The sequence below is a fragment of the Delphinapterus leucas genome, chromosome 11, assembly GCF_059928025.1.
Source record: "Delphinapterus leucas isolate spDelLeu-1000000601 "Yukka" chromosome 11, BTC_Dleu_Yukka2, whole genome shotgun sequence".
Taxonomy (NCBI): Eukaryota; Metazoa; Chordata; class Mammalia; order Artiodactyla; family Monodontidae; genus Delphinapterus; species Delphinapterus leucas.
In genome coordinates this window covers 63,883,657-63,896,038 of record NC_143139.1, presented here as the reverse complement: position 1 = coordinate 63,896,038, position 12,382 = coordinate 63,883,657, and the positions used below count along the sequence as shown (strand labels likewise).

The 12,382-nt window shown below is 34.3% G+C and overlaps 1 protein-coding gene across 10 annotated transcripts in view; it reads left to right on the top strand.

Moving 5' to 3' along the window:
* PPP1R12A (protein phosphatase 1 regulatory subunit 12A) overlaps positions 1-12,124 on the top strand; it is a 149,829-nt gene extending 137,705 nt beyond the window's left edge. For 9 of the 10 annotated variants that reach the window (XM_089921074.1, XM_089921071.1, XM_089921068.1 and 6 more), the window contains 3 exons: positions 3,845-3,892; positions 6,868-6,918; positions 9,681-12,124. In XM_089921074.1, the coding sequence (XP_089777200.1) occupies positions 3,845-3,892; positions 6,868-6,918; positions 9,681-9,767 (186 nt within the window). In that variant the 3' untranslated portion in view covers positions 9,768-12,124. Of the gene's footprint in view, positions 1-3,844; positions 3,893-6,867; positions 6,919-8,022; positions 9,654-9,680 lie in introns of those variants that run through there. The other variant, XM_089921073.1, reaches the window with a different exon arrangement.
* Positions 12,125-12,382: the final 258 nt, after the last annotated feature.

Here is a 12,382-nt window from a genome sequence, read left to right as displayed (position 1 = left end):
TAATCTGTGTTTCCACTGCTTGCTGCCATCTCTATGTTTCTCTGCTTTTCTACCTACTCTCTTGTCATCTAACTCTTCCTATATGTTTCTCTGCTTTTCTACCTACTCTCTTGTCATCTAACTCTTCCTATATGTTTCTCATTCAAACTCTAGAAGAGAGGGGAACTGATAGAATTAGCCAGTTATCATCAACGTGAAGCAGTCCTGTTAGTGCCCATGGACCTATTAGTGACCATTTCATAGGACACTGGACAACTAACTATTGCAAGCTTCCTTTGGGTCAGGTACCAATTTCTGATCCCATTGACTGTCACCAGAGAAATAAGTCACTGCATTAAAGAGTATGACAGCTTCTGCCTTAGCAGGCATTCTAAGTATCATGCCCAGTATACTGAATTAATAATAGGAGGGGTAATTAGAGTATGAGATATTGAGTAAATATTCAAAGTTAGTATCTTACACTATGTAAATGTCATTTGAAAAATTTAGGGATATATGTAAAAGTAAAACTGATAGGGCATTAAACTTTCTGTTCAATTTTAGAATTACTTATCCTGAGCATTTAAGTCTACTGTGAATCTTTCCACCTGATGTTTTGGGGGTTTTTTTTAACATTTCTTTTGTAACTGTAGTGGCAGTTTTGATAGTCATGTGGAATTTTTCCAAGGGAACGATCATCCTGTTAGGAATTAATCTTGGGAATTCCCTGGTGGTCCAGTTGTTAGGCCTCCGTGCTTTCACTGCCGTGGGCCCGGATTCAATCCCTGGTTGGGGAACTAAGATCCACTAAGATCGTGCAAAAGGTGCAGCACAGCCAAAAGAATTAAAGTTGAAGTTTAGGTCTGTGTGATAGTATTTAGCCAAGGACTCTAGAATCCTTGAATCCTGCCTTAACCCAGCCACCCTACTCCCTGTACAGTCTCCAAGGGAGGGAAATAGGTTAATTTACCAGAAACCAGTTGATGAATAATGATTTTGTCAAATGTCAATTCACCAGGTTTACCAATTGTTATTTTAACAGCTTTAACTAGAATATTTACCAAAAATATTAACTAAAGTTGGGCTTCCTTGGTGTCGCAGTGGTTAAGAATCCACCTGCCAATGCAGGGGACATAGGTTTGAGCCCTGGTCCGGGAAGATCCCACATGCTGCAGAACAGCGAAGCCCGTGAGCCACAACTACTGAGCCTGCATGCCCACCTAGAGCCCGTGATCCGCAACAAGAGAAGCCACCGCGATGAGAAGCCCGCACACCACAACGAAGAGTAGTCCTTGCTCGCCTCAACTAGAGAAAGCCTGCAAGCAGCACTGAAGACCCAACGCAGCCAAAAATAAAAACAGTAAATAAAATTAATTAATTAATTAAAAATAAAATAAAAACATCAAAAGTATATCAGAATTAGCTGAAAGTCTCATCTTTTTAAAAATTTATTTATTTATTTTTGGCTGTGTTGGATCTTCGTTGCTGCTCACAGGCTTTCTCTAGTTGTGGTGAGTGGGAGCTACTCTTCGCTGCAGTGCACGGGCTTCTCATCGCGGTGGCTTCTCGTTGTAGAGCGCGGGCTCTAGGTTGTGGGCTTCAGTAGCTGTGGCATGCGGGCTCAGTAGTTGTGGTGCATAGGCTTAGTTGCTCCGCAGCATGTGGGATCTTCCCAGACTAGGGCTCGAACCTGTGTCCCCTGCCTTGCAGGTGGATTCTTAACCACTGTACCACCAGGGAAATCCCTGAAAGTCTCATCTTATTTGAAATTCTGAATTTGATTTCTAACAGTAAGCAATGGGAATACATTAACTTCTATTTTTCCAGGAAGAGTAAGCACAAAAAAAATCATTTAAAACAACAGATTAGGAATTCCCTGGCAGTCCAGTAGTTAGGGCTCCATGCTTTCATTGCTGAGGCCACGGGTTCAATTCCTGGTTGGGGAACTAAGATCCTGCAACCTGTGCAGTGTGGGGAAAAAAAAATTAAATAAAACAAGTTAGATGGCCATGATTTAGATCTTTATTTATGTACTATAACGTTAAAAAAGAAATTGTGCAAAAAAGGGTCAAAAAGTAACTTGGTTTACAAGCCCTGATGATACAAAAATATGAATGTTGAAAGGGTTGACAGAAGAGAAAATTATATAAAGAAATGTTTGGTTTGTTTTGTTTTGTTTATTTATTTTATTTATTTTTGGCTGAGTTGAGTCTTCGTTGCTGCACATGGGCTTTCTCTAGTTGCAGAGGCTACTCTTCGTTGTGGTGCACGGGTTTCTCATTGCGTTGGCTTCTCTTGTTGCAGAGCATGGGCTCTAGGTGCACGGGCTTCAGTAGTTGTGGTGCACGGGCTTAGTTGCTCCGCGGCATGTGAGATCTTCCCAGACCAGGGATCGAACCCATGTCCCCTGAATTGGCAGGTGGATTCTTAACCTCTGCGCCACCAGGGAAGTCCCCTAAAGAAATGGTTTTTATTTAATTATTTATTATTTAATATATTTATTTATTTATTTATTTTTTGGGCTGCTTTGGGTCTTTGTTGCTGCGTGCAGGCTTTCTCTGGTTGTGGCAAGCAGGGGGCTACTCTTCATTGCAGTGCGCGGGCTTCTCATTACGGTGGCTTCTCTTGTTGTGGAGCATGGGCTCTAGGCGTGAGGGCTTCAGTAGTTGTGGCATGTGGGCTCAGTAGTTGTGGCACTTGGGCTTAGTTGCTGCACGGTATGTGGTACTTTCCCAGACCAGGGCTTGAACCCGTGTCCCCTGCATTGGCAGGCAAATTCTTAACCACTGCGCCACCAGGGAAGTCCCAAGAAATGTTTTTTAAATCACCAAAGTAAACAGTGAAGTTGTGCTTAATCAGTGATGAACCATATATGTGTATGTAGAGAGAGCTTTTTTAAGTATATTTTGTGGTTAATGATCATAGCAGAGCATTCTTATTAAGTAGTTGTCAAAAACCATGTTTGGTAAATTTTTTAAATTGGTTATTCAGCAGATTGGCTTCTGGGGAATGAGCCTTTTGATGAATTCATTTTCAGCAAATAGACCAGGAATCCCAAGGGAGATGTATGAACAGAGGTCAATAATGTAAATGAGAACTAAGCACTTGTGTCCTGTGCTCAATACCCATATGCACAGCTCTCTGGTATTGAGTGCAGCATGTGGCTTAAAACCCCAAGGGCCCTTTTCATCCCCCAGATCTCAGTATTTATCAACTTTAGTTGATTGTGTAGTACACGAAGCAGAAACAAATGAGACCTGACCTTACGAGAAGAAAAGCTATATGGCTAGGATTTCTTATAAGTGACAGTGGATATGAACCTTCTTACCAGTTTTGGAACATGGATGATTGGGGAAAAAAAACTCTAGAGAAGGAGTGAGCAAAACTAAGGTAGCTGTGAAAGAGGACCAAAAGGCCAGTTTACTAGTCTGACTGCATGGATACAGTCACACAACCTGGTCCAAAGTACATTTCAGTCAAGGTCGTGGAATCTGAGCACTAAGGTTAGCCACTCTTCCTGGTGTAGGAAAAGAGAGAGCTTGAACATCGGAGGGAAAACTAGTTTATTTTTGGCTTTGCTCCATAGTACTCACCCATCCTTACTCTCAGCTCAACTGTAAAGACCCGAGGAAAAACGATACATAAACGATGAGAACTGTGGAGACCATTGTATTCCTAAGCATTCCTCTAGCTCTTTATTATTTCAGTAGAAATCCTGTTTTCTCTGTTCTTTGCTTACACCTGTGTATTACTCCTGAATAGTGTGATTTCTTTGAATACCAGTAGAGGAGAGTTACTGTGGTCCTCTCCCTTTCCCCATCTTTATTGCAGTTACATCTCTTCTATATTTCTTACTTCCTTGCAGAGACAAGAAAGATTTGCTGATAGGTCACTACTGGAAATGGAAAAAAGGGTAAGTGTCCATCTTACTGAATAAGTAATCAATTTCCCCCTTTGTTTTTTATATAAGCAATGGTAGGTTTTTTGGTTTTCTTTAGTTTTGTTTTTATAGATGGTAGTTTTAATTAGTTTAAATTAATATTCAATAATTTGATTATGAATGTTTTCTAGCTTACCTTCTTTATAGAGTCTTATGGGGTGAAATTACCTTGTTAAATTTAATTTACCATGTTATTCTTTTAATGTACAAAAAAAATCTTGCCTTAATTATGAAATGTACACATTGTGATAGTGAATCTGATATTTTTAAAATGCCATTTATCTCTCTTTGATTTTCTGTGGTAATATACTTAAAACACTTTAATCATCTATACATTTAGTTTAATTCTTTACAAAATTAAAATACTTCCATTCTTAAAGTTTTTAAAGATCTGGGGACCAAATTTTCAAATTCTTTTTAAAGTTAATTTAACAATATTTTATTTAATTTTGAGTTTAAATATTTAACTTAAGTAGGCTCTTCTAAAACAAACAAAAAAAAGATTACAAGAAAATCCTTTTACCATTTTATGTCTTTCTACAATTTTTTATCTGGCCGTGATATATTCACTTGTATTTTTCTCCTTTTATTATTATTATTGCCCAGGGATTTGGCAGTGGGCATAAGAAAAACTCCACAAGTTTAGTCTGAGCAGTTGAAGATCTATAAATGATCAAAAGTTAGTGGAAAAATTAACTCAAAGAGTACCTGTAGTACAGCTGAGCAGTGGCTAGATTTTGAAGGTTTCAGCCAGAGAAGAAATTACATACTGTGGAGCTCTGATCTCTAGATCGAAGAATAAATAGTCAAGAGCACTTGATATGAGAATATTTTCTTCCATTCCATTTTAAAAATTTACCTTGTTGACCCCAAAAAAGGAGAGAAATGATAAAAATACCAAATATATAAACATAATAGTTAATGTCTATGTCATTTACTAAATTGTAAAGTATAATAACTCCTAGTTTTATTATGATTTCATGAGGTTTTAAAAATCATTGTTCTGGGCCATTTAAAAAACTATTGATCTAACTTATAATTGCTAAAAATTTGGAATCACTTATTTTATTAAATTTAATGTTGATTATTGTACCACAATATAACTTACTGAATTTTACATCCAAGATATGTGAAACAGTAAAGAAATGTTTTCAGTTCTCTTTTATCCATACTAATAGTTGAGATGAAAGACATAGATAACCATATACTTAATCAAAATATTATTTATCTTTGAGATAGTCACATTTTTAAGAATATTTTATTTTTGTGAAAGTAATGTATTTATTACAAAAATTTTAACAAAAGATGAAAATAAAATCTCCCTATCATGTAGAGATAAGTGATGGTTTAATGTTTATCTTTTTCTTTTTCATCTAGGCTTATACACCTACAATATATACATGTTCATATTCTGACATTCTCACCTGACCTCCTCTTTCTGCCTGTCAAATGCAGACAAATTATGAAGTAGCTAATCTACTTTCAGTTTAACAGACATTGGTAATCATAGTATTAATACTAACTGCTAACTTTTATTCAGCACTCTTTAACATACCAGGCAGGCACTGAGTTAAGCACTTTATATGCATTTTTTTTCTCTTAACCATATTTTTAAATGGTAATAAGTTTATTTGTTAAATATAAGAAATTTCCTGCAACTTTACAGTTGTCAGTTTGGCAGTGAGGCAGTTCAGTATAGTGCTCTTGTCTTGCTTTACCACTACATAGTTAAAATCTTGAAGGCACATAATAAAATTGAGAATGATGGGGTTGTTACCTGTCAGTTGGAGGAAATAATGCTGTTGCTGATATTTCACAAAGTTATGAGGATCAAATATAATACTATATGTCCTAGTATTTTGAGAAGTGCAGTGGTTTTTATGAATGTGTCATGGATGTATTGTTAAATAGGAGAAAGGTCTGTTTATCAAAAGTAACATTTTTGTCTGTGTAATAATGTTTAAACATGCTAATAGTAGAATAACACAGTACTTATAAGACTATGGGTAGGATTTCATCTATTTTTTAAAATCACATACTCTAAAAATGTTAACATTTACAGTAAATGTACTGCTTTACTAAATATCAACATTAATTATTAATCTGGGAAAGAATGTCTTAGAAATAGTTTCAGTGTGATTAAACTAAATTTAAATGGTTTGTATCTGAAAGGTGACCGGCAAGAGTCAGTATCTTCTGGGCGGTATGACCTAACCAAAGTTTTAAGCACATTAATTACTGCTGCTTGCTTTTTGCATAACACCTTAGAATGCTTATTATTTAAGGGAGAATAAAACTGTACACTGCAGTAATATACTGTATGTTGCCTTTGCCTATCACTCTTTGAAACAAGGTAGTTTAAAATAAATGCTGCAGTTGCTTCTTCATTAGATTCACTGCATTAATGCTATGTAGAGTATCAAACTAAATACAAAGCTATAAAGTCAATTGGACAAATAATGACTAGTTAACATTGTGGGTGGAGGAGATGAACATCTCTTAGATCCTTTTGAAATTTAAAGTACAGATATTTTAGGCACGTTTGCTTCTTGCTTTTCTGCTTTTTATCACTATAGAGTAATTGCATCTTTGTGTGAGTTTCTTTTTTTTTTTTCTTTTCTATTCAATCCTCAGTCTTGAGTATTGGTTTACTCTATCCCTAACCTAAGTTTTATGTGAACTAAAAACAGTTTAAACGTGTTATGTAGCATCTTACCAGAAAGTCAAAGCTTTAAAGAAAGAGCTTACAGGAAGTAACAAAATAATGATCTTCATATTTATTTCTCTCAAATTTTGGAAAGCTCTTTACACATCACTGGCATCGCATCTTTTTCTACACTGCTCCTGATTTAATTTTTTATTCTAAAGTGTCACTATTTCACAATTTAGAAGAAAATTTAAGAATATAATACTTATGTCATTAACATTAGTACCTTAAATTCACCTAGGAACGAAGAGCTCTAGAAAGAAGAATATCTGAAATGGAAGAAGAGCTCAAAGTAAGTAAATCATGCTGCAGTATAAACTCAAATTTTACAGTTCCATTACAGATACTATGTTTACATTAATTGTTCTTAAAGCCGCTTATACAGTTTGTGAGTTATCTATATCTTGTGCTTTTCTTTCTTCCTAAATCCAGGTTTTAGGTGAGCTAGAAAAGTATTTAAAACTCAAATCTTTTTGTTAATCAGTTTTCATGGCACTTTTGATGTTCAGGTATAGAATAAATTGGACAATAATGACTATAAGATTTAGGATTTATCATTTATTTGTTGTAGTTCAAATACTCTGTTCCTTGGAGAATAACTGGTGAGGAAGGATCACTATAGAAATGTTCTCTTTTGAAAATAAAGGACATTAGGGGCTTCCCTGGTGGCGCAGTGGTTGAGAGTCCGCCTGCCGATGCAGGGGACACGGGTTCGTGCCCCGGTCTGGGAAGATCCCATACGCCGCAGAGCGGCTGGGCCTGTGAGCCATAGCCGATGAGCCTGCGCTTCTGGAGCCTGTGCTCCACAACGGGAGAGGCCACAACAGTGAGAGGCTCACGTACCGCGAAAAAAAATAATAATAATAAAATAATAAATAAATAAAAATAAAGAACATTAGAGTAGTGGACAGTCAGAGGTACAGTTTATCAAACTCTGCATCACCTGTGAAAATAAGTTCATTTTGAATATTGGAAGGTACATTCTTCTCAGGAAAAAAAAGAATGACATAGTTAATTGATTACCTCTTATTACACTGTCTTGCATAAAATATCTATCACATTATGAATTAATGGACTAATGCATAGGAAATTATGCCCATAGAATTAGAATTTCAAGATTTAAATGTTTTTCTATTGAATTATTTACTTTCTTATTAAAACATTATTGAATGGCTTTGGAGAAAATGTTTTTGGATTTTGTTTGCCTGTGTATTTTGTTTGATAAGGAATTTTAGAACTACACTGTTTACTTTTGCAAATTTCATGAAATATTCTTTTAAGACTCTTAATTTTTTTCTTCTTACATTTGTTATCTGTGATTCTTTATGTTTTCATTGTACTCTTTTCCACTTTCTTATTTTTTATTTTCTATTTCTTTATGTTCTGATTCCTGCAGAATCTGCACCAAATAAAGCAAATTCAAACTCTGAGAGAATTAAATGAGCGACTGCTGACTGAGAATAGGGCCTTGACAAGAGTGGTAGCCAAGCGCTCAGGGTTCTGTAGGCAACTGCAGTCTGTGAATCTATAATTTATAGTTTCATCATTTCTTCTTAGTAGAGCCAGGCAGGTGTTTTTGTATTAGTAAGCGTGTCTTGAGCTCACTTTTACAAATTAATGCCATTGTGTCTGGAGCTTATCATATAACTGTTTAATTATGCATGGCTTCTCAGAATGTTAGAAAGTGTCACTAATTGTGTATTGTGACTGATAAACTGCAGTAAACTGAGGGAATGATCGAGGCATTTAGATAAAAGACTTGTCTGCACTTTTGCAAAGCTAGTGCACATTTTGGCTCTACGAATATTTTAGCACTTAAAAATATGGCTGTTTAAAACTCTTTACTAGAAAGAAAATGGAACATGTATTTTACACATAATTAATATATGTTGAAGCCGAAGATTAAACATGAATTATCTGCTTTTCAAAATAATGTCATTTTCAGTCAGAACCATCTTCGTTAATATTCACGTAGTTCTCTATTAACAGCGGTATCCTAATAAACTTATTAGTTTATCCTAATAAACTTCAGATTACTGTATTTTATATCCCTGCATTCTGAGCAGGTAAGAATTGATTGGTTCCACATAATATTAAACTCTTCATAAAGATTTTGCTTAAGGTAATTTTGCAAGTAGTTTTACTTTTATCTAATTTGATAACCTGGTACATTTTGAAAGCTGAGGAAAGAGACCTAAATATCTTGGAAAGTATATTTTAATGTCTAAAATATAAGCTATTCCATTTCCAAGCAAATCTGGCAGAGCACATGTGATTTAAATCATTCTTAGTAGAAAATCCAATTAACTTATAATAATTCCACCCCCTCATTCAGTTTGTCTGTAAAACAAAAAATAGTTTTGTTTTCAGGATGTAAGGGTGTGTTTTTCTATTTACTCCAAATACTACTTATATTTTTCTATGCTTGAAAATTTTTATAAATTCAGACTTACTGCTTTGGCTTATAAATTATTTTATACTATTCTAATGATAGTAATAATTGCTTTGTTACCATTTAATTGAGCACTTATCTTGGATCAGACATTGTACTAGGCACTTAAACTTAGTACAAGGTAAATCATTTAAAGAATTTTAATAATTTAGAACAAGTCTAATTCCCTCAAAACTTCCCTAAACTGGTTTTCTTGTGGAATAACAGTATGGTTTGAGGTCTGACATAAATAAAGCAAAAGGCCTTAATTTAGGCTGACAGGAACTCTTAAAGGAATTCCCTTTAAGAGCCTATCCTAACAAAAATAGGCTTCCTTTCCTTGGCTGCTCTAATATGGTGTGCTCGTGACTCATAATGTCAAGTGATTTAGTACATTTCAATTGATAACTTTGGGGGAATAAACCTTTCATTTCATCATTTATTAAACTAATTAGCTTCACAAATGGGGGAGGTTCTTCCTGATACATGTTTTAGTCACTAGAAATATATATAACTGACAAAGCTTGTTCATGTGTCTTGTGGTAAAAATATAACATTTATTAAGAATCATATTTTATCTTTTTATTGAATTAAAACTTTCTCTTCTGTTTTTCCTCTCATAGATGTTACCAGACCTAAAAGCAGACAACCAGAGGCTAAAGGATGAAAATGGGGCCTTGATCAGAGTTATAAGCAAACTTTCCAAATAAAAAAAGAAAAAGCAGCAAGTAATTGGAATTGCACATATTAGTAACCCAGTGGACCATAATTGACAGTCACTGGAAGCCTGGGAAGAATCCTTGGAGACTGTCATTTTTGGATATCCTGCCAAATGCCCTCTTATCTAGGAGTTTTGTTTTGTTTAATTTTCTGGTGTTTTTCTTTTTTTTTTTTTTTTTTCCTTGTATCAAGACCATTGTTTCATGTTAATGCAGCTGCTGAGAAGATTTTTTTTTTTATGACTGAGAAAACTTGTTTACAGCTCCAGCATATAAGGAAAGTGTTCAAGGCCAGATATGCCTCAGATATTTAACCAGTAAGCCTTAGTTGTACATAAATACTTTTGTGTCAACAAAAACTCAGCTCTCACAGAAGACAGTTATTCAGCATTTTTTGATGTGCCACAGTTTCCAGTTTTTCGATATTTAATTTTTTTTTTTTTTTGCTTTACATCTGAGTTTGGGTTTGTATTTTTTCCTTCTAACTCTTCATGTGGCAGACCCTTCTCCTGTCTCACAGCTTTCTCATTTACAGAAAAGAACACTTGCTCTTCTGAGATCATTGTCATGTATTAGGCTAATGCTGTGTTGTCCCCCACCTGGAACTGAATTGCTTGGTGGAACATTTGCTTTCACTGTTTGTGCAATATGCATTTATTCCTTATATGAATGCTTTAAAGTCAGTTGAGATTAGATTCTTTTAAGTCCTGTTTTCTGCCTTCATTGGTCACTTTTGTTTTGTTTGTTTTTTATTATTGTAGTATAAGATGTTAGATTCTTTAATCTTCACATTCATTTTAGCAGGTACTGAGTGATGCTGTATATATAAATAAGTGTATTGTTTTGATTTTTAGACCACCACATGGCATGCTTGACTGTTTTCTTATTTCAAATGTCTGTTAATGCAAAGTAGGCTACTCCATAATAGTGTTAAAAACAAAATTTGCTAACAATGTGATATAAAGACTTTTAAAATAACACGTTTATGTGGAGCCCTATCTTTACAAAAGTTTTCTACTGTAAAATGCTTTTACTTTTATTTGCAGTTTTCATTTGATAGTATTCAACCATAATTAAAGTTCCATAAGGTAATTGCTTCACATTTCACATACCTGTATTTATCTGAGTGCTGTCTATAACTGTTGTGCTAGCCAAAGTAATGCTATGAAATCATTTGCAGACTTAACGTGAGTTCGTGTTAAATGCACTGTTATTGCCATGTGAAGAGGCATTGACTTTGATACCACCATCATGTTCAGACCATTTTATACATTTCAGTGGCCTTTTTTAAAAAAAAAGCAAAACCAAGTACATATGAAGATGGCTTTTATTTGGACAAATAGCTTTTATATTTTCATTAAACCATGCAAAAAATACTCTTTCTGGCACATAACTGTCTCCTTAACCACTGAACAGTTCAGCCATTTGAATAAATTGTACATTGTAAAGCTTATAGTAGCTAATTGTATTATTGATTGTATTGTATACTATATTAAATGTGAATTTGTACCCCCTTCATTTTAAAAGGTCATTGTGTTCTACTGCCTATTTTAGATTACTTTGGGGTTGGGAAAAGGTGTTTTGGTAAGCAGGATTTTAAGTCCTCTCTTTCTTGATTGGTTTTATGAAGATATAAGGTTATGCTCTTACTACCAAGCTCAGGATTCTTGATTTTTAAAGGTACAAGGATAGTTGTGGGAATTTTACTTTTGGTTATATTTGAACTGTATGAATGGTTGGTCTGAATATAAAGAATTTCCATGGTCTTATGTGGACGTAAAATATACAGATAATTGGTCAGTTTGAGTGACTGCAACATGTTCTGGTTGCACAACAGTTAGGCATGCTAAGGATTATATTTGTGAAGTTTGGATGCCTGTGAAGAATGATTAAATACATGTTTCTAATATTTTAGTGTTTTGTATTTAGGTTATTTATTCTTTGTATCTAAAACTGAACAGCTACTGTGCTATATTGATTTTATTGGTAGTATTGAGCAGACCTTGTTTCTGCATGAAACTAGTTGCAAAACCCACTATTTTGGAAATAAAAATGTATTTTGACATATACAAATAAAATGAATAAAACTATTTTAAATGTGTGAACTTTTACTGAAGACGTTTAAAACTTTGTTCTGAGATATTTAAATTCTGCATGGGTATTTTTTCACTAATTGCTTTACTTGGATTCCAATTGGAATAATTTTTGAAATTGTAATATTGTGATAATTTGCACAACATTGTACATGCACATCTGTAAATGCAATCTTAATTGCCATATTTATGCAATCTGTGTATCAATTTGGACAAATGTTTATATATTTTACATAAAGCTGTCTGTGTGCAGAATCTGAGAACTAGTTTTTTTATGATAATAAGTGGGTAAAAAATAATGATAAAAGTGAGTTTCAAGATAGTAGCTTTGTAGCAAAAGATTTCATTTACCTAAATATTTTGTGGCTTCCAAATTAAACCTATGCTTTTTTGTAGTTGCAAACATAGGCTTGGGAATACGTATAAAGATAATATTCCATTGAAATGTAAAATAGTAGATCATTCTCCAACCTAGATTTGTCCAAGTTTCAACCCCCATCTACTACACATCTG